This window comes from Athene cunicularia (assembly GCF_003259725.1).
Source record: "Athene cunicularia isolate RWA chromosome Z unlocalized genomic scaffold, athCun1 chrZ_part4, whole genome shotgun sequence".
Lineage (NCBI taxonomy): Eukaryota > Metazoa > Chordata > Aves > Strigiformes > Strigidae > Athene > Athene cunicularia.
In genome coordinates, this window is record NW_020799145.1 from 4,270,024 (window position 1) to 4,291,075 (window position 21,052).

Genomic DNA, 21,052 nt, shown 5'->3' on the forward strand with positions numbered 1-21,052 from the left:
AAAAGCTGGTACACTGCAATGGATCTCCTCAGATAAAAAGGCCATAATTTGAGACCAGAAATCATTATTCAGTACTCAAGGACTCTATTACAATCTGCAGTCCATATTTCTCTTTCATTTTTTTTAAAGAGTTTAATGAGCAGCTATAGTAAATTTGCATGGTAGAAAAATGAGGGCAATAAATTGTAATACTAAGATTTCTATTTAGTTGCCTTATTGAAGGTGACTGTCACATCTGTTGGTAGCTTCCCATGCCCTCGGTAGAGTTACTGAAGGCAGAAGGTGAGGCAGAGACCAATCAAAATTTGTCCTAAGTTGCTTCAGTCCTTATAAGATATGTCAATGGAAGCACTCTGTGAAAAGTTTGTATCTATATGAAGTCACCTTTGATAAAGATAATAACATCTATGCAGAGGGCTGAGCACTGACAATCCTAATGTCCGCTGAAACCCAAAGGTAGATATTCAGGTAATAACGATCTGACAAGTATACTAACTGGAAGTCAGGAGCTGTAAGCACTGCAGTATGAGGAGAGGTACGTGGCTTGAAGATAACCGATGTTTTAATTTATGGGTACAGTTTCCACTGGAATTTAAAGTTATTTATGTGGCTACCTCAAGTAAATTTTTATCATAAATTTCCAGATTACACTATATTTACAATTTTGATTTTAAGTAACTCATAATAAAATGTCAAAATGCTGCAAGAGTACTGCAATCAAAATCAGATTGAGATTGAAAGGGGAAGAAAAATGTTTGATCTTAATTATTTCTTGCATTTGAATTAGTAACATAAAATGCATATATTTAACAGTAATGCTGAAGTACTGTACTGCACTCGGTGAAGTGATAAGAAACTAAGCTTTGGCTATGAATACTAAAGGTTAAATAGCTTAAGTCACACAAAATGTGTTTAACTTTTTCAGAGGTGGTTATTCATCATCTGAGGCCAGCTAAACTTACATGTGTTTGTGTGTAGATAAAAATTTGGTCTGTGACGCTGATTACACGTGACTGAATAGACCTCAGGTGAACCTCTGGCCTCATTCATGCTTCATATATAAATGGGGTTGTTGCCAAGTATCATTATTTGCACATATATGTCCTGTTGTCCTTTATACCAGGATTTCCATAAAATTACTGAATTGACTTAAGAGTTAACATGCAGGCTTTTATTTAGGTTTTATTGTTTACAAATATAAAATAATCCTACTAGTTAATACTTACTGCAAATCATATTTTGTGTGTATTTCATTTATTTGCATGACATATCTATTTACAGTCACTAGATCTCATGACATTTAAAATAAAATGAAATTTAGAGTTAATAAAAAAGGATCGTATATCTAATAACTACTATCTAGTCCGTTGTCTACTCAGGATTCTGCATCTTTAGTTTCTTTCAGAACTGAGATTCAAGGAACCAGGAAGATTAGGTAACTACAGTAAGGCTGGAGAGTGTTTGGGACTGGTCAGTTATGTACTGGAGTTAACAGTCCAGAGGAGTGTTTTAAGCAAATACTTTTCTTCTGACAATTTAAGCAAAGTATTTGGAACATACTTCTTTGGAAAATCTATTGTCCAACTCTTTCTGATACTAGACAGATGTCTGAGATTGTAAAAAAAAAAAAAAAAAAAAGCTACGCACAAGTTTCTTCACTTGACTGTCAGGAACTATTTGCTCAGAGAGTCACGTGGTTATTTTTGCAGTTTTCCCAAATTTACTTATTGTGCCACTGCTTTCACATGTTTGTCAGGAATAGTGCACCTAATAACAATAAGCATATATTTTCTAAATTTGGAAGTAAAATAGTCTTTTAAGTAACAGAAACTGGATTAGTTAGAATGAAATACAGTTACTGCCTGCTTTTGACTTTTTTCCCTACAGTACTTACCATATGTACTGGTAGAAATTGTAAAAAGGTATATCAATGGTTCTGGTTCTTTATCAGAAATAATTTTCATTTTCCAGTCAATGCGTATCTTATTTCTTCCACCATTAATTCCACAATGTGGTCTCAATTAGATCAGTAGAAGTGGGAAACAACCCATCCTGACCCAAATATTTCTGAATTAATAAATGCTCTTTATCAATCTGTTATACAGATTAATGCACCACAACTTGCAGGATGATTAAAATGACCCTTTGTTATGGGAATCAGCAGGACCATAGAATTTAATTGCCAAAAAGTTCAATGTCATCTGGCACCTATCCTTTAATCTGTTAATGCTGCTGAATGTGACTACAGTCTTGGGATGTTGAAAGTGGGTGGTAATATTAAATAGGTTTTCCATTACTGGATGGATCTTGCTGTCAGAGTTTTACTGTTTAACTGTATTTGATGTCACCTAGGACTATGAGCATGAGCTGATGGCATTTATAATCCAAGTTCTTTTAAAGGAAAGAAGTTAATAGATCAAAGCAAGTCATCGCTGCAATTGAATCAAATGAGATGATCACGTAAATGAAACTGGTCAAGAGGAAAACAGGCTTCAATCAGTCAGTCAGTAGTAACAAAAACTATGCCTTCGTTTGAACAGTTGTTTTTAATCTTCTGATTAAGGATTCTCCTTGCTGTATATACTCTTCTTTGCCTTTTCTGATCAGAAAACAGACTAAAGACTGAAAGACCCTGTTTATATTCTGGAAGCTTTTTACAGCAGTGTTAGTTTGGTGGAGATCTTTATTTTCCTTACATTTTGGTGCAAATATTGAAATTGATATCCACTTTGTCAATAGGAGGAGAAAAAAAAAGCCTTGTGATTGCTTGCAGATTATCATTACTTCCCAGTGATTGTATATGGGGAAGCATATGCTGAAGCATCTCCATAACATAAAAATCTGGAATCCACCAAAAAGAAATGGAAAAATAGACAGGATCTAGTCAAAAGATCTAGTGATCACGAGTAAAGGAACTGATCTCTGGTCTCTGAATTGCAGAGATATTACATGTACAAATTAACATAGCATCTGAATCAGATCTAAAATCCTAGTCAGATACAACAATAACACCACCACCACCTGCCTTTTGTACAGGGCTGTCCTGGTTCAGCTAGGATAGGGCTAAGTTTCCCCAGAAGAGAAGGGTGAATAGATCTCCAACCGGGTTATTCATACCATGCTGATGTAAGGTCCGGGCGCGGGAGCGCGGGAACTTTTTCCTTTGTGGCTTTGGTGGCGGGGAGCACACAGCAGGATTGTTCCATAACCATTTGTGGTATTTCTCTGTATATCTTTTGTCTTGTTTACTGTTGTTGCTGTTTATTGTTGTTATCATTGCTACTGTTGTTGTTCAGATTGTTTATTACACTGTTGTATTAAATCTTTCCCTATTTCAACCCAGGGGTTTGTGCCTCACTGCCAGCCTGACCGGCTGAGGGTGGGTGAGGGACAATGGCAACGTGGTCTCCGGTCCCGGCAGGGCCTAAACCACCACAGGGGCTTTCACACGGGGCTCTCAAAAGAGTTTTACAATGATGAATATTAGTATTATTCCAAATTCACAGATTGAAAGAAGAAAGGTACGTTTGTTTGAGCTGACAAGTTTGCATGAGTTATATTGTCCTTCAGTAAAACAGAAGACAGGACTGAATGCTGATACTCTACTTGTTGGAATTATTGTTATATCAATTACACAAATAATTGATTTCTAGTATTATTAGTCTTATTTCTAAAATTAAGTTATTTCCACCCTTTGGGTTAATGTAATTTATAGTGTCAAATGATGACACAATGTTGCTCTTTCTTAATTAATTTATTTCTCAGCACAAACTGTCAGTAGAATGGAGACTACTGTGTAAGTTTTCTAACCAGAAACATTACAGTATGTGAGAATCTGGTAAAAACACGACAAGAAGGTCAAATGTTAAATTGCAGTGCACATTGCAATTTAACATTTGTTACAAGCTTTGTAAACACCCCACTAATGAACAAGACCTTTACTACAGTTCATATCATTGGCGATTAAGCTTTTGGTGACAACTCATTTCACCTCCTGCACTTTTGCATTATGCTTTACAATAGAAAAAGAATAAAATATTAATGTCAACAAAGATCAGATACTTTTGTTTCAGTCCCCACAGGCTAATTCAAATATAAATATTAAATATCCCGACAACCACAACTTCTAAAACTGGTAAGTTAACCACATACCACTAATAAGATTGTTTCTTTAATAAAGGATAAGATGACATCAAAAATATACAGTACCTCATCTAGTTCCATTTCATCTGGACTCTCCCAAGGTTTGATAAACTTTCCACGAGACCTCTTCAAAGGCACAATAACTATGTAATAACCTCTGTAAAGGGAACAGTTGGACAAAAGTGAAGTTGAAGGAAAAAGGGTAGATAAATTGATGGAGTAGGTATCTGTTCAGAGGAGCTTAAGAGAACAGTGGTATGTTGAGAGCAAACCTTAACATATTATTATGTCACTGAAGCCTTCCAAACATAGCTGTAAAGATTCACACCCTTGAAACCATGTTCAGTGTAAAACATTCGATAAATAGCACTAATTATCTGTCTTTTAATGGATACATATAAATATGTATAAGAAACTTTAATTGCAATGTTCCAAAATGCCTACATGTTTGACTAGTTTATTTTTTCATGTTAAATACAAGAGCCATGAGATATTTGTGCCCTGCCACCATCATACTAGGAAAAAAATCCCAAACCCCTAAATTGAAACACATTATCATATATTTAAACCTCAATTATCACCTCATCTTCCCTCATTTTCACATATAATCAGAATAGCAGGTTAACAAAATATGTTTGTTGATGCCAATACTATTATGAACAGAAAATAAAGGAGACAGAGCATACACTCCACCCACATCCTCTTTACTTTTGAGCATCAATCACCATCAGCTTTACCTACTTAAGTATTCTGTTCACAGTCATAGACAAGAGAGCTTGATATATGCTCTCTTTACAGCTAGGATTTGCAAATTACATATATCAGTTTTCCTCAGAAACACTTTCCTGAAAATATCTTCCTCCTTCCCCCCACGGTCACTAGTAAATTATACTTTCTAGTATAATTGAGATATGGCACCTTCCTCGTTTCCTTCACAAAGTCTGGATACATGTCAGGCAGATCCATAATTTCACATTAGGATGAGGAAAACAGTAGAATCACAACAGCAGGACATCCAGGATGGTATAATATACATCTCCCTGATAAACACACTTGTCAAAAAGTCAAGCACTCTCCACCTCAGAGAATACGAAAAGAAGCTGCTCTCCTTCATTTCTAGTAACACAGATAAAAGGTGTCTCTGTCTCTCCATTATGGAAGATAATTATAGTGTCTCATGGACCGTCTCATGGACCATCTTCTTCTCTTCCAGTCTGCCATTTTTTACAGCCTACTCAATCTTCTCCAGCACTGACTATTAATTTTACTCATGCAATGTAGTTGAAAAACGTAAAGTAATTAACAAAAGAACATCTGCAGAAAAGGACTTGCATTACAACTGATCAAAAACTATCTCAGTCTAAGCTGACTCTATGAACTACCTTTCTTCCATGCCAGTGCACGCTATTGGTCCATTTTAATGGTTTCTTCTTAATTAAAGCTTTTTCCCATAAAAGAAATGTAACAAAACTTTGCACTTTTAACTACTGTAGTAAAACCACATATATTTAAGTTCTTGTGTTAAGAAATTTGAGAAATTTTTCTGTGGAAATGTTGAGCTCCAACAGAGGTGCTGGAAAGAAGAAGTGATGGCCACAGATTTTTAACTGCTGCTAACTTGTTATATTTCAGTATATAAATTTAACATCTGCAGTATGTATTCTTATAGTAACAATATGATAAATTATCTTTTACACTGATGTTCTTATTCATAACTAGTAAAGATGGTTGAACCCAGATTTTAAACCTGAGTATGTCTTTTCTTTGGTTATATGCATAATAAATCCTAGTGAATGCTGATTTATCCATGTATACGATAATTACATCCTACATATCTTTTTGTATAACACATGACTAAGAATAAAGATAAAAAGCAATTGAGAATAGGCCCCTATATGTCTTTCAGACATCAAAAGATACATCTGCTTAAAGAGCTGCACAGCAATCTTTTACTTACATTTTTCCCCCCTTCTTTTTCATTTTTAAGCTGAGAGAGTGTTCATACTTTTTTCAATCGGGGAACATCCAGCATGTAAATGTTAATTTCACACTCTTTCACATTTTCTTCATGCATGCCTCCCACTCATAACTTTGATTATCCACTAAGACTTTCAGCACAGAGTATTTTAAAGCTGAAAGCATAAGTACATCAACAGCAAGCAGAAAACGAAACTGTTCACATAAATATACAGTCCTGCAAATTGTAAAGGGCAACAAAATTTTGTTATCTCTAGCTAACTTAAGAAAATGCAGCATCTCTTGAAAAACATGTTTTATTATTTGCTTTATTATTTTCTTGTTTGTTTTGAGGGTTTTTTTGGTGTTGTCATGGATATAACCCAGGCATCAGCCAAACATCACACAACTCCTCAATCACCCTTCCCCACCTGGGGGATGAGGGAAAGAATTGGAGGGATAAAGGCAAGGAAACTTGTAGGTGGAGACAAAAGCAGTTTAAAAATTGTAATAAAATAAAACAATAATAATAATAATGATGAAAATACAGAAAACACAAATGAGTAATGCACAATTCATTTGCTCACCACCCGCTGACTGATGCCCAGCTCATTCCTGGCTAGTTATCCTGAAGAAGTTAAGATCTCAAAACCACAATTACAGAAGCAAGAGAAAGCCCTTCTTTCCCAGCCACCCCTCCTCTATATACTGAGCATAACATGATATGATATGGAATATTTGGTTCTGTTGCCCCGGCTGTGCTCCCTCTCAGCTTGTAATACCTGCACCCAGGCAGGACACGGGAAGCTGAGAAGTCCTTGATTTCTTACCAACAGCTGAAAACAAAAGTGTATTATCAACATCCTTCTCTTATCAAATCCCGTACTGAATGCAAAGCACAGCATTGTTCTAGCTTCTAAGAATAAAAATTAACTCTTATCACAGCCAAGACCAGGACAGGGGGGAGGGAGAGAACTAGAGGGTTTACTTGGATATTGCTTGAACTACTGAATATTACAAAGATAAATTCTTCCATAAAACTCTGCTTTACCTAAGACTTTGCAAAGATGGAAGAGATTCAGAGAAATATGAACTGTCCTTTACACATAAAAATTGCTTTGAATTAGCCCAAATCACTACAGAACAACGAAGAAACTGCTCACTTGAGATGATGCCGGCAGAGATACATTTTGCCTAGCATAAGGTGAGCTCTGCTCCAATTTCTATATTGTATCATCATCAACATTGAAATAATGAAAATTATTTCTACCATCTTTAATAAATTACAAAGGCTCTTATAACTTTGCCCTCAATCCCATTAGTATTTACCTATAATTCATTATAACAAACCATTAAGTGTTTCACCTTCTGTGTAATTAGTATTATTGAAATATTCTCAGTGCTTCATAGTAAGACAGAGACAATCACAAACATATAATGTACTCACAGAGGAACAGCAACTGTAAATATATCAACATAACTATTACACAAAATTGTTCTTCCCATAAAAAGACGATAGATGCAATAATCTTACTTCTAGCAAGCATCAGGTAAGCTTTTTCTGTTCAGTATGTAGCTGCTTTGGTATACCTACTTGCAAGGGTTGTCAATCTTTTTTTTGGTTTTATTTTTTCTGTCTCAAGCCTGATCACATGTTCTTAGGAAATAGATACAGGAGGACGTACATTATTTGCAAAATTGGCAGTTTGGACCCCATAGATTTGGTGTACCTTTCCTGATGTCACTCAGCCTCTTTCATTTATTTACACTACATGAAAGGAAGGGCATCGGCTCTTTATCCATTGTTATGTTCTGCTATTGTTTGACCAGCTAGCCTGCACTTCTTTCTCTGTATGAATGCTCTGCCTCATAAATCTTTTTTGACTCATTCCCTCTTCAGTATTCCTTAGCTGCATTGTTACTGACCACATCTTACTCAATCTAATGATAATGGCTACATTTTTCAGTTTTTCATCCTTTTAATGTCTCAAATTCATTTTTTTCTTCACCTCACCTGCCTCAAAATCCTCAGTCAGTAATGAAAAATGGGAGCAGCTTTCTACAAAGCTGTCAGTAAAAAGTCACCAGGGAGAGGACAAGTTGAATCCCCAACAATATTTAATGACTTGCTCATTTTCTCCCCCATTTCCTTTACATTACACATGGGAACCTTATAGACCAACAAGAATCACTATAAGCAGAGCAATAACACTGATTGTACCATGTTTCACATTCTCTTGGCAAACCTTTATTGTCTAACCTTTCTAATCCCTGCTGACCATGTGCTGTCAGCTCTTTAGTCCTGTTTCTCCATAGTATCTTTCCCCCAAAATTTAAGTGATCTCTAGTAAAATCTCTGCTTTTTTTTTTTTTTTTTCTCTTTCCCCCCAAATCTTCTGTTTTCTTTCTGGAACCAGTGAAGAGGACCTGAGATTTTTCTTTTAAAAAAGCCCCTCAGAATTAATTAATCTGAATTAATACAAGTGCAGTAAGAATTCTCAAAAAACCAAACCTCCACATAATTCTGGAATAACTGAGTCTGAGTACTTCAAGATGATGCAGCAGGGCATCTACCCATTGATGGGTTATCCACTCTTCTTGAGAGGATGCATTGTTCAAAACACAACTGGGTTTTTTAATCCCTCTTTGCTATGGAAATCAGTGATCAAACAATGTACTCTGAGAAACAACTACAAACTGAAGGACAATCCTCCACATATACGGATCTAGATTTTACTCAGGTTTACATGCTTGGCTAAGTGATGAACTTAGAGAATAGTTCCATTTGAAAGGGACCTACAACAATTGTCTAGTCCACCTGCCTGACCACTTCAGGGTTGACTGAAAGTTAAAGCATGTTATTAAGGACATTGTCCAAATGCTTCTTAAATGCTGACAGGCTTCGGGCATTGTTCACTTCTTCAGGAAGCCTGTTTCAGCATTTGCCCACCCTCTCTATAAAGAAATACCTCCTAATATCCAGTTTGAACCTCTCCTGATGCAACTTGGAACCATCCTCATTAGTCCTATCACTGGATCCCAGGGAGAAGAGATCAGCACCTCCCTCTTTCCCTCCTCAAGAAGCTGCAGAGAGCAATGAGGTCACCTCTCAGCCTCCTTTTCTCAAAACTAAACAAACCTTAGCTGCTTCTCATAGGACATGCCTTTCACCAGCTTTGTCACCCTCCTCTGGACACATTCAAGTAACTTAACAACAGAATTTGGCATGTGTTCTTGTTAAATTTCATGCCATTGATAATTGCACAACGCTCCAATCTACCTAGATCACTCTGCAAGGCTTCATGTTCCTCGAGGGAGTCAACAGCACCTGCCAGTTTAGTGCTGTCAAATATTAGTCCAATATTAGTCCAAACTCTAATGCAGAGTACTGTACTCTCTGTACTGCTATGAAGAATAAAGCCCTGTTCTTTCACTACACCTCTAGATTTTCTTAACAGTAAGAATAATCGTCTTACTGGAGATAAAAATAATGGTATGTCACTTACTTTATATTCTCATTTGAAGGTACTTCTGGAAGTTCCACAGTTATCATGCCATCTAAGTTGGTCTTTCCAATGAAAACTGGCTTGGTGCGTAGCACATCGGGTGCAGTCTTTGCTGTCACTCTGTGCTGAAGACCCCCAGCACTATTCCCTCTGTTTGTCAGCACAAATGAATATGATGTCTCTGGCTTCAAGTTAGTGATCAGCTTTTGAGTAGCACGTCCATCAACCTCTACCACCATTTTCCCATCATCATAAAGAATCTAAGTTAATATAAAAATCGAAGGTTATTTTGGTTACTAAGAGGAGACAACTGATATTGTCACACTGAATTCAGGAACAAACCCAGATATAAATTTAAAATGAAAGTTTCTGGCTATTCTAAGCTGTAAGATAGTAATGAATTCACTACTGCAATTAAACTCGCTTTCAGAGGAAAAAAAATAATTACATTAATCTAAAGCAGTGTAAGCACTCCCCAAATCCAATTTCACTTATTCAACTTTAGTAGTTTTGCTTGAAACCATCATTCATATCAAAGCACACTTGTTGTTAAAGGTACCTCGACTTTTTCATTCACACTCCTTGTTCAGAAAGAGTTTTGCAATCTTTAGTTCATAAAATACTGCTCTTCATTTGACACTGCCTGAGATGACACAAGTGATGAAGAATGATGCAGAAGAAATGTCAGCCAGACTGCAGGTTGCATTGAGTCTCTTTATCTGGCTAATGTTGTAGTTAGTGCAGTAAGAGTTACATGCAAAAATGTGTTGTTTTGCATGTGAGGAGACAAAACCCAAAATGGTACTCAGTTACAGTCACTACAGAATGACTAAAAAAAAGAAGAAAATTATTCTTCACTTTCACTGTTTCCTCTAAGATATTGTAGCAATGAACTACCAATTAGCAAGGTGTTCATATGCATAATAACCACTATGAGCTTGACTTGGAAATACTGGAAAGCTCATATTGGAAATGTCTGAACTGAGCAGCTTGGGTCAATATTGCTGATTAGTTTGCATTCTTAAATACAGAAATACCAAAAAAATACACATTTAGTAAGCTACTTAACCAGGTGAATGACATCCTCTATTTTCTGTATTTTCTCTCGTACAAATGGAAAGTAACTTACTTTGAAAGGCAAGGCTGAATTGTAATTTTCTGGAATTTCCCATGAGAGCAAAACAGAAGTCTTCATTACTGCTTTAACATGAAAATTTTTTGCAAACACTGCTGGAAAAAAAGAAACAATGTCTATAAACAACATCTTGGAGCTTAGATCTTGTCGTATTTCCACTGCTACCTGGCAGTATTAGTTTTCATTTAGGTCAGAAAACAACAAGGATTCAATTCTCCTACCTGTTTGCTCATATTTATGTATCACATTTTAACTCATTCTCACTCTTACTGACAACCCAACATGTACATTTTCCTTACCTGAAAAAATTGTGAAGACGTTAGCCAGAACTTGCTTGGCAAGGGACAACTGAATTCTAAGGCATCCAAAACGTATTAAGATTGATATACTTTACCTTTTGTGTTTGATGAACCTATTTTTATGAATGGGCTGGTCAGTTTTATTTATAGCTGCAAAAACATGATATCCAAAGACCGATACTCCTTTAAAGGTCAACGCCATAAGCAGACAAATCCTACCTTGATCCACGGGTAGTGTCCTGAACTGGACACTTGGACTATATGGACCAGGCCCTTTGCTTGTGTGGGCACGTACTTTTACATCATATGTGGTATCTGGTTTTAAGCCAGAAAGTGTCATAGTGGTATCAGCAGGAACAACAGGGAGTTCAACTGGCTGGTAAGCAACATTGATATCTCTGTACAAGATGGTATATTTGGTGATAATGCCATTTCTCTCTGCCAAGAGTGGCAGCTGCCAAGTTAATTGAACTGATGTAGAAGTAGAACTTTCCGAGTGGAGATTTTGGGGAAATCCACTGGGTACCTCTTCAGGAACAGAAATCTCTTTAACCATCTCCTCCCCAAAGCCCACTTTATTTCTAGCTGAGAGCCTGAAGACGTAAGAAGCTCCTTTGTGAATATCTGTGGCTGTGAAGTGATCTTCCTTCTCTGAGAAATCCATGGTTGTAAATGTGTCCACATCTTTGCGACCAAACTTCAGGCGATAACCCTGCAGCGGGCCAAAAGTGTCCACAGGAGGGTGCCACTGAATTAGAGCCGTGTTCATCTGTGTGTGGCTAATCACAAGCCGAGGTTTGCCTGGAACTGTAGCACAATGTTATTTAAAGATGATAAATACAAACAGAATTGCATGTACAATTCTTGAGGCTAGTTTTAGCAGGAATAGGGATAAATTTTCTACTCCCTCACTCTTAGTTCCAAAAAATTACTCTTTTATGGAAGAAATAATGTCTGCCTCCTGCACTATTGAGTCATATGGTATAATGAACTATGATAGGAAAGCCATTTACTGTTTGTTATCTTCTTCCCTTACTATTATTTCTAAATACAGAGAACATTCAGAGGCACAGGACTTAGGAATACAAGTCAAGAAATAAATCTTCCAACAGACATCTTATGAATGGTTCTGTCTCACTTACAAATCCTTGCTTGCAAAAAAAGTGTATTGTCATAAGTATTCATTAATTTACTCCAAGGCATATTTCTGCTATTCCTGTAAATGGAAAAATAATTAATGATAATAATAACAGTAATAGTACTAGTATTAATAATGGAGAAGTTGCAAGTTTCTATATGTGTCTAACGTAATGTTTGCCAGAGATAGGCAAAATGTGGTAGAAGGGAAGTCACACCAACCTTGTCATCAACAATCATTACTATGTATGGTAGAACCCTATCATTCCACCTTCCATACATAAATCACCTCCAACATGGGCTGCTTCAGCTTGGAGTGGTAGCACAGTTTGGAATTTAACTTCTTGCTTGTCCTACCTTATCACATGTGATTTTGTTTCCAGCATGGTCTTTAAGCATGTGTACTGGATTTCCTCCAAAGAACACTAAATCGGAAGCTCTTCTTAAACTGCACACCAGATACACTGAAATCCTTAACTGGGACCTATTGGTCCAAACTGATGATTTGTCATTCAGAGAGGTTGTGACGGTGTAGTGAGTGCTATGAAGCTGTGATAAGTGTGGTGAGGACATTCAGTCTACAGGATTCAATTAGCCCTAATCGAGGGGGAAATCCCATCATCCAATTTATATTGTGTACATTTTTTGAGTTCTGATATCAATTGCTCTCATTTACTGTGTCTGATCAATTTATATATTTATTTTTATTCATTTATTCATATTAATTTCTATACATATATATTTAAATTACATTTTCATTAATATTTCTATTCCAAATAGTCTGTTTCTATTACAATGACTTATTTGATGATGAAGCACATCCATAACTATTTAGAAATTTGGTGTTCATTGTGTATCAATGCCTGACAGGTCAAGAGACTAGAATAGTTTTGGGAGTAATAATGCCATGATAACATAGTCTTCCATGAAGACTAATTAGCTCCATCCACATTTAAAGCTTTCCCACATGAATGTAACTGCTGCACTGTGAACTCTGGTTCCTGAATTTAAACACTTCAATGGATTTTATTACTTATCTTCAGTTCTCAGGCACCCAGCAAATCAGATTCTTATTGTCAGAAGTTCTGACTATTATTCCGTAATGCATTAGGAATAAGGAGGAGGAGTGGCATGGCTTGACGAAAATTCTGCACTTAATATGCTCCTTCCTCATTATATCTGTCATAAGTCATGACACTGCTTCTAATTGTGCAAGAATTATAGATAGTTTCTTTATAAATTTTCCAAATATTCTTCTTTTTAAAAGTCTAGTTCACCTGCAAGTATTATTCCTAGGAATTTTGTAAGTTTTTTCCTACACTTACTTTTGTATAAAGAATATCTCTTCTCCGACTTTCTGGTGCTTAAAGAATATCTCTGACTTCCTCACTGATTGTTACAAGACTTTATGGAACAAAGAAAAGGCTGTGAAGGCCTTCTGCAGGCCATATTTTTCTCTATATTATAACTATTACTGAAGTCAATGGGGCATATGAAAGAGAAGAAGAGTCCACACAAACAGAATAATAACTCCTTCAGCTTTCTAGAGGAGAGACTGCTGCAAGGTGTCACTAAATTATTTTTGTGATAAATTGCTTTTTTTCCGTGTGGCAGACCTCACAGTCAGAACTTTTTTAACCTTTGTGCTAACTACAGAGAAAGAAAGAAATTACTACTAGCTTTTGATCAAAACAGAGGAATTAATAAAATACCTTGTGATTAAAATGGTAAATAAAACCAGTAACTTTTTAAAATATGGAGCTTATCAGATTTTGCAAAGTGTATGAATTTCCTTTTTGTTAACACACAACTCTTGACAGAAAATGTTTTTCTCTCTTTTCATTTCGAGATAGCTTTCAGTTAACATTTTCTTTCAATGTGACCAGTTATGAATATTACAGTCTTGTGGGACAAATGGTACAGTACTGTGCCATCCTATATAAAGTAGCATCATGGAATAGCTCTATCTAGAAACTTCTGATAATAATACCCGAATTTGCTATGAGCCCAAATGAAGTGAAATTGCCTATGAAAAAAAAAATATTCTCTGATCTAGTGAAATTCACCTCTGTTACTACACAACAAGATGTCCCTCACACACTGCTTTGCAACAGTCATTACACCAAAGTGTTGTAATAGCATGCCTTACTAGTAGAAGCTCAAACAAGCTGCCTTTGCCAAAACACTCCAAGTAATTTGTTTCTGTTAGCTGTTATAAAATACACCACTGTTTTAATGCACATTTTCTCCTCTTAGATGAAATCTTTATTTCAAGAGTGCTGTCCAGCATGGAGCGTAAATTTGAAATAATGGACAAGCTGTTATGCCATGAGATTCTTCAACTACTACAGAAATTAAAGGTCTGATTAAATTATCCATAAAAATTGTATGATATCACTGACTAGTAAGTCTTATTTTTTATCAAATTCTTGTTAATCACATAATTTGTAACTTCTGCCTCAACTAATTTAAAATTTTCAAACACTCTGACTTGGAAATGTTCACTAACATTTCTTCTTCCATCTGATTTCAAAACCTAGAAAAGGAAACTGAATATAAGACAGAAACACACTGTAGAGTGAAAATATTAACTGCATTCAGTGACTTCACTAATAACTAAAGTTACTGTACTTCAGGCTCACTTACATTTGGTGAATCTTTCCTGTCTAAAAATGTAAATGATGTTTTTATATCACTAACCAGACACAGATGAACAGTTAACTTATAATTTGAATAACTTATGGATAGTTAGCTTCCCCAGTAAACATTTAGACCTTTATTCTCCTTTCATATATCTTACGGATATAATCTCACTCAATTCTAATAAAGATGCACGTGACTTAAACCTTTAAAAATTAGCTAGAAAGACCCTTTATTTGTTTTATTGTAGTATTTGAATAGCACCCTTTTAGGAAAAAATCAAATGGAAACTCTCAGAGAATAGGCAGGTGTATTTCAGACCTATAAGCCCCTGGTATTAATGCATCATTTCTTCATTCTATTCTCATAGAAAGACAGTGAGCTGGAAACTCTTGGTAATTACAGTATTTATTGTCTCTTTCAAAAACTTGAATATGAGTTTTCCTTACAAATAGAGCTCAACCGCAGCAAGCAGTAACAGCAAGTGAAGAGGTGTTCATACTACTTGGAATGTAGGAAGGAGCAAAATCGTAACTAGCTGTTATCCTAGAGACCAGGAACAAACATTACTTGTTCACAGAATGAAGCAAACAGCAAGAACAGTGTAGTATGTATCATTTACAGGCATGATTCTGATTCTCAATTACTCTTCAGTCACTCAGGGTTTTATGGGACATAGGATTTGTTTGACTTTCTAAAGCAGAAGCATCTTGGAAGAGCGAAACATGAATAGTCAATAAGGACTAAATGCACAGAAGCTTTAAGTTTTGCAAGTAGGTCTGCATAGCTGGTGTTTATGTCTAGAATCTTACCAAATCAAAGGTTATAATAATAATAATAATAATAATAATAATAATAATAATAAATAATAATAATAATAATAATAATAATAATAATAATAATAGTAATAATGATAACTTGGAACTGAACTTTAAAAAGAATAATGGATCAACTGTCTTTTTTCTTAAATCAATTTCAAATGCAAGCGGGAAGTATATATAATTTTTTTTCTGAGACCATGAGAATTCAGGAAAGATAAGTTGGAGGGTAAGTTTCAGCATCAGTCAAGAGTAATGACTACATCGTACCCTAAAATCTGAAACGAAACAATATGACACGTCTAGCCACCAATATTTTTCCAAGGAAGCTGCTGATACAAGGATATAGATGTTTTTTATTTTAGTACAAGATGTGTTTTACTTTCAGTGATTGTTTTAAAAATTCAGTCAATCAGTATAAATACAAGTATATATGCCTTTTGGACCTTATATATTAGCATAAACAATACACTGTTAAGAAGAGAGCTTGTAACAATGCTACAAAGATTTTCATGTGATTGCAATGGAATATCCTTAATGGCTACACTAAAGAACCCAGAAAATGAACACCTACAGGCTGTGAACACCTGTAAGTGAACACCACACTAGGGCTGTGATGGCATCATTTGGTTAAGCTGTACCACAGTGAACCATTTAAATTTAAAAACCAGTTGAATCGGTCATGCATTCAGATACCCACCATCTAGTTTCACCTGTGATCACATGCAGACTGAACATAGCAGCATGGTATATTTTGCCCCAGTTTATGCTTCAAATTGCCACTGAATCAATATGGGTTTCACAGGCTGGGCTTTCATTCAATTTTATAATTCTCTGCTATAATAATCACATTTTTCTGAGATAAGTTGTAACTGTCATACAGATAGGTTCTTTCAATGTTCTATTGACAGGTAGCAGCATTGCTGCTCTCACAAAGATCAGTAAAGTTCTTCACAAGTTTAAATATCCTGCTCAGCTCTGAACTTCTATTTTTTCCTCTCTAAGAAGACACCAATCAGAATGGAAGAGCTACTAGAAAAAATAAAGTCAAGTATTAAATTTTGGCTGCACCTTGAACTGAGAAAAAGACAAAGGAGGATACTGGTTCTGTTTTATCTAAATAAATGGCCAAATACTGAAAAAGAAAACAGTATGCCCTATAAACACTTTCAACATAACAGCTGACTTCAGAATAGTAGGTGCAATACACTAGCAGGTAAAGTCAAAGGATTTATTCAGACATTAATGGGTATGTAAGTATTACCTGCACCAGTAGTAGATACAAGTTTGGGCTTGCTGCGTGCTCCATCGCCTTTTGTTGTATAGGCTGTCACAGTGAAGGAATATGTAGTTTCAGGCTGAAGACCAGAAATTATCATTTCCTAAGATGAAATAAAATAAGAACATTTTATTAAAAATAGATTGTTTTCCTGGAGAGCGCAGAATCCTTTAGACACCCCTGTATATTATATATGGTGTGCATGCTTTTGCACTACTGGCAGTGATAGCAAGCATTTGAGAGCACCAACAGACTGTTCTGTGTAACACAGTTCATAATGTAAGATGTTTCACTCAAGCAATAAAAGAGAGCACACCTCTAAATAGCATGCCTTAGGTAGTTTAAGGCACAAGGCTAAAGGCTTAGTGGTGTGAACAGTGAATAAAGTCTCTTCAAAAACAACACGTTCTTCAGGTCTAAAAGAACTACTTAAAATACCATTAAAAATCTGGTGAGAAAATAAATCTGATGTCCCTCAAACAAATGATAGCATCTACAAAACAAGTAGCTTTTCAGTTAGTGAAAGTGAATGGGAGCAAAATCAAACTGTAAGTGTCAAAGCAAGGGAAATCTTTTTACAGACGTGCATGCACACGAATGTATACACACGCAGAAGATGAAGAACCAGCCACCTCAAATGAACTAAACTTATGCTATGCTACAAGGGTAGCCAGAGAAATTTAAGGCTTGACACTCATGACATAAGTAAGTTTTATATGCAAATATGAAAGGACAGTATTTGGAGGCAACTGACTGGCCCAAAATTCCCAACTCATCAGCTTTCAGTCTGTAACTACCGGACAACTCTTTTGCATTTTCACATGCCTGAATGGATTTACGCTACAACTAACTGCTGCCAGAGAGATGGTGTATTTATGCATCTAGAAAAAATAGCAAATGTGCAATCACACCCCCCTCAGATTCAACAACCATAAAAGTTAATATAAAAATTATGGGTCAGACTATCCACAGTAAATGGACTTTTCAAGATAGTGGGTATGATCTTAGTACAGACATGATGAGAATCTGGCATTGTATTTTCAGTCAGTTATTAGAAATACAGAAATAACAAGCTAATGATCAGAATGAGTAAGCAAAATCACTCAAATAAAATAAAAACAGATTAAAAAAATCCTAAATACACTCTGTCTCAGAATTGAATTGAGCCTAAAGGCCAAAATCAGTAAGACAGACTTCTCATCTTTCATAAGGAAACTGCACCTGATATTAACAGAATAAATTTGTAAAAGGGAAAAAAAAATTGCCATCTTTTGAAACAGTGATGAAGATACTGGTCTCATCTAAAACAAACAGCACGTCATGGTGTAAGAGATATGATTTCATGTAATGTTGTAATTTGAAATTGTGATTTGGATACAGCAAACACTATTACTTAGGCATAAACACTGCAGGGCATTTGGCTTTCCTGATAGCATGCAGAATACACTTACCACATTACCAAAAAGAAAGCACAACTGACTTCAACTTTCAGCTACACAAAAAACATTAACCTTAAAATGAATACAGGAAAATCTGACTACTGCTACGCAACTATGAACAACTTTCATTTTATTTTTCTAACATGTTCTCATAAAGAGGAAATTGTGAGGCAAAGTCAGTTACAGCCATAAAAAAGAAAACACAAAACAGTTCTGTACATATTGGCATCATGCTAAACACCAGAACAAGCAAGACACAGTAACCTCCACTTCCTGGAAAAAGTAAAAAAAATAAACCCAAAAACAAAAGAAAAAATTGCCATAAGGGAAAAAATTTTGATGTTATGAGCATGCATTTGTGCAAATGAGAAAAAAAAAAAAAAGACACAACAACCCTCAAAAAAATAAAAGGAGTGTACAAGCAAACAAGCAAAAAGTAAAAGAAATCCCCAAACCCAACACACACTATTTTTCTGACCAGTCAAAACCTACTCACATGTTCAGTAGTATCATCATATTCCCACTGATTGAGAGTAAATAATGTTGGAAGGAAAAAAAAAAAAAAAAAAATGAAGATATTTGTTGCCTGGTTGAGGTAATGTTTTCTTCTTAACAGTAAAATAAATATGAAAGATGTCTGGAAAATTTGAATTAATCATGCAGAACTTGGTTAATTAAATCAGGCCAGGCATTTTTAATTCCATTTCTGTTCTCCCTAAAAAAAGCCATTTCTATTTCCTTGAAGGAGGAAAGAAGTTGTGAATCCTCTTGTACCATGTAGTAGCATTTTATAGTGAATTGTATTAGGAAAAGCTACCAAGGCAGAATTAAAGGCTACCTGGTTTATTTAATCATGTTATTAGTCTATATGCTTGACTTTATTAAATTAAATCAATGTCTTCTTTAAATTGATAGCAGGATTTTTAAATTTTTAAACCTAACCATACTGATATTTTACCATCAAGGTCTTCATACCTGCACAAGCCCTGATCACATGTGTCACAGAAGTATAACAGGCAAGAAGGAGTGGCGGGAGGAGAAAGGCGGTGACTATCCAGAGTGAACCGATGGCAAACAGGCAGGTCAAAGCCAAACTTGGCAAAAAAAAAATACAATTTTTTCCTTTATGATATTTATGCTCCAGTATCTCATCTAGTCTCCTGTTTCTGATTTAGTGTTTAAAACTATTTAAAAATACTTCCTCTCAGAGGTTGAAAGTGAAAATCTTTGCAAGTAAAGAGAGAACCAAAGCACAAGAGCATCTGCTCTCCCTTTTCCCTCTCCCTTCCAACCTCCCAATCTCTTTCTATCTTTCTCTCCACTGAATTTAAGCTGTCTTGCAAAATAGGTAAGTACATATAGATAGATAGCCAGACTGGCAGGTAAAACTGTAGCAAAGACCTCCAGGAATAGAGGCAATACTTTGAGAACAGTGTCATCAGCAAAATTCAGGTGTGGGAGACCTGTTCTCAAAAAAGATATCTGAAGTGCTGTCATTTAGAACTAAGACTGGAAGAATAAACAGAAGAAGCCAAACCCCATTTATTTGTTCACATAAAATGCTCAAGAGGCAAATTTAACCCTTTACTTTATGCCAGGTTGGTAATTTCTTATTGTTTCCAGTCATTCCAACCATAAATTGAGAGATAGCATGAGAGGTGTGCACTCGATAGTAGTTTCAATGTGGGAAGATTCCTCCAGTACCAGGAACTTTGGGAATCTTCAGTTTTATATAGCTCTTGTGTATCCCAATTGGCAAAATCTTGGTTTTAGAAGCTTTTTAAACTTGATGTGATCAGGTTTTTGTTTTTATCATGTCACATAATTTATAAAACAAACAGGAAATTTTGCAATATCAGTAAGCTCCTCATTTTATTTGCAAAGTTAATGATATGAACAATAAGAAGTATAAATACCTTGGTTATTTCTAAAGTTGCACTAATTAAGTAATTTCCTGTAAAAGGTGCGTTGAGGTGCGTACATGCCAACAAGAGAAACATTGTAATAATGGGCTAACACAGGCTTTTAATGATTCTGGGTTCTCCACTGAAGAAATATCAGGTGGGTGGAGCAGGCAGTGCACAGCTTGCTACACTGTGACCTTGCTCAGATCTCCCTGATGCATTAAACTTTAGGGCATAGGTACAGGGTGAAGTCTCTAGGTTTAAGGGAGACAGCAGAATGACTCAATATTTATTGGCACACCTATACAGAAAAGGATCCCCGGGTTTGGCCCAAGCACCTTTAAACATAAGAATTCTGAAAATAAGTTGTTAAAATAGAGATAAAAAATGTTAGCTGGTAGGCTGAAATATAGAAATAAATAATAATAAAAAAAAAGCAGTTCTGGAGAGCACTCTGGTACATTAAATGTTTTCACTGTAACATAGAAAAGAACATAAAATGTCCTAATTACCTGTGCATCAGCCAGCATGATGTCCTTCAGCATGGGCTGACCCTTTGGCTCTCCATTTTCCATCCTCACGTAGTGGACCTGATATCCTCGGATCTGACCATGCTGCTTATTGGGTACAGGTGAGCGCCATGACACTTTAACAGCAGTAGAGTTGACAGCCTCTACCTCGACTTTGCGAGGAGGACCACTAGGAACTGGAACAACATCATTGGACAGAAGAGAATTACAGGCACCTGTCCCACCCATGTCTTTTGCCTTTTTTTTTTTTTTTTTTTTTTTTTTTT

General features: G+C 35.8%; 1 protein-coding gene across 39 annotated transcripts in view; it reads right to left on the reverse strand.

The window, feature by feature from the left end:
- The window catches only part of PTPRD (protein tyrosine phosphatase, receptor type D), a 468,274-nt gene that overhangs the window by 99,055 nt on the left and 348,167 nt on the right, over positions 1-21,052 (reverse strand). For 15 of the 39 annotated variants that reach the window (XM_026866833.1, XM_026866835.1, XM_026866834.1 and 12 more), the window contains 7 exons: positions 20,769-20,962; positions 18,849-18,875; positions 16,899-17,016; positions 11,259-11,846; positions 10,735-10,835; positions 9,606-9,865; positions 4,210-4,300 (listed from right to left, as the gene is read on the reverse strand). In XM_026866833.1, the coding sequence (XP_026722634.1) occupies positions 4,210-4,300; positions 9,606-9,865; positions 10,735-10,835; positions 11,259-11,846; positions 16,899-17,016; positions 18,849-18,875; positions 20,769-20,962 (1,379 nt within the window). The remainder of the gene's footprint in view (positions 1-4,209; positions 4,301-9,605; positions 9,866-10,734; positions 10,836-11,258; positions 11,847-16,898; positions 17,017-18,848; positions 18,876-20,768; positions 20,963-21,052) is intronic. The other 24 variants (XM_026866869.1, XM_026866851.1, XM_026866847.1 and 21 more) reach the window with 4 other exon arrangements.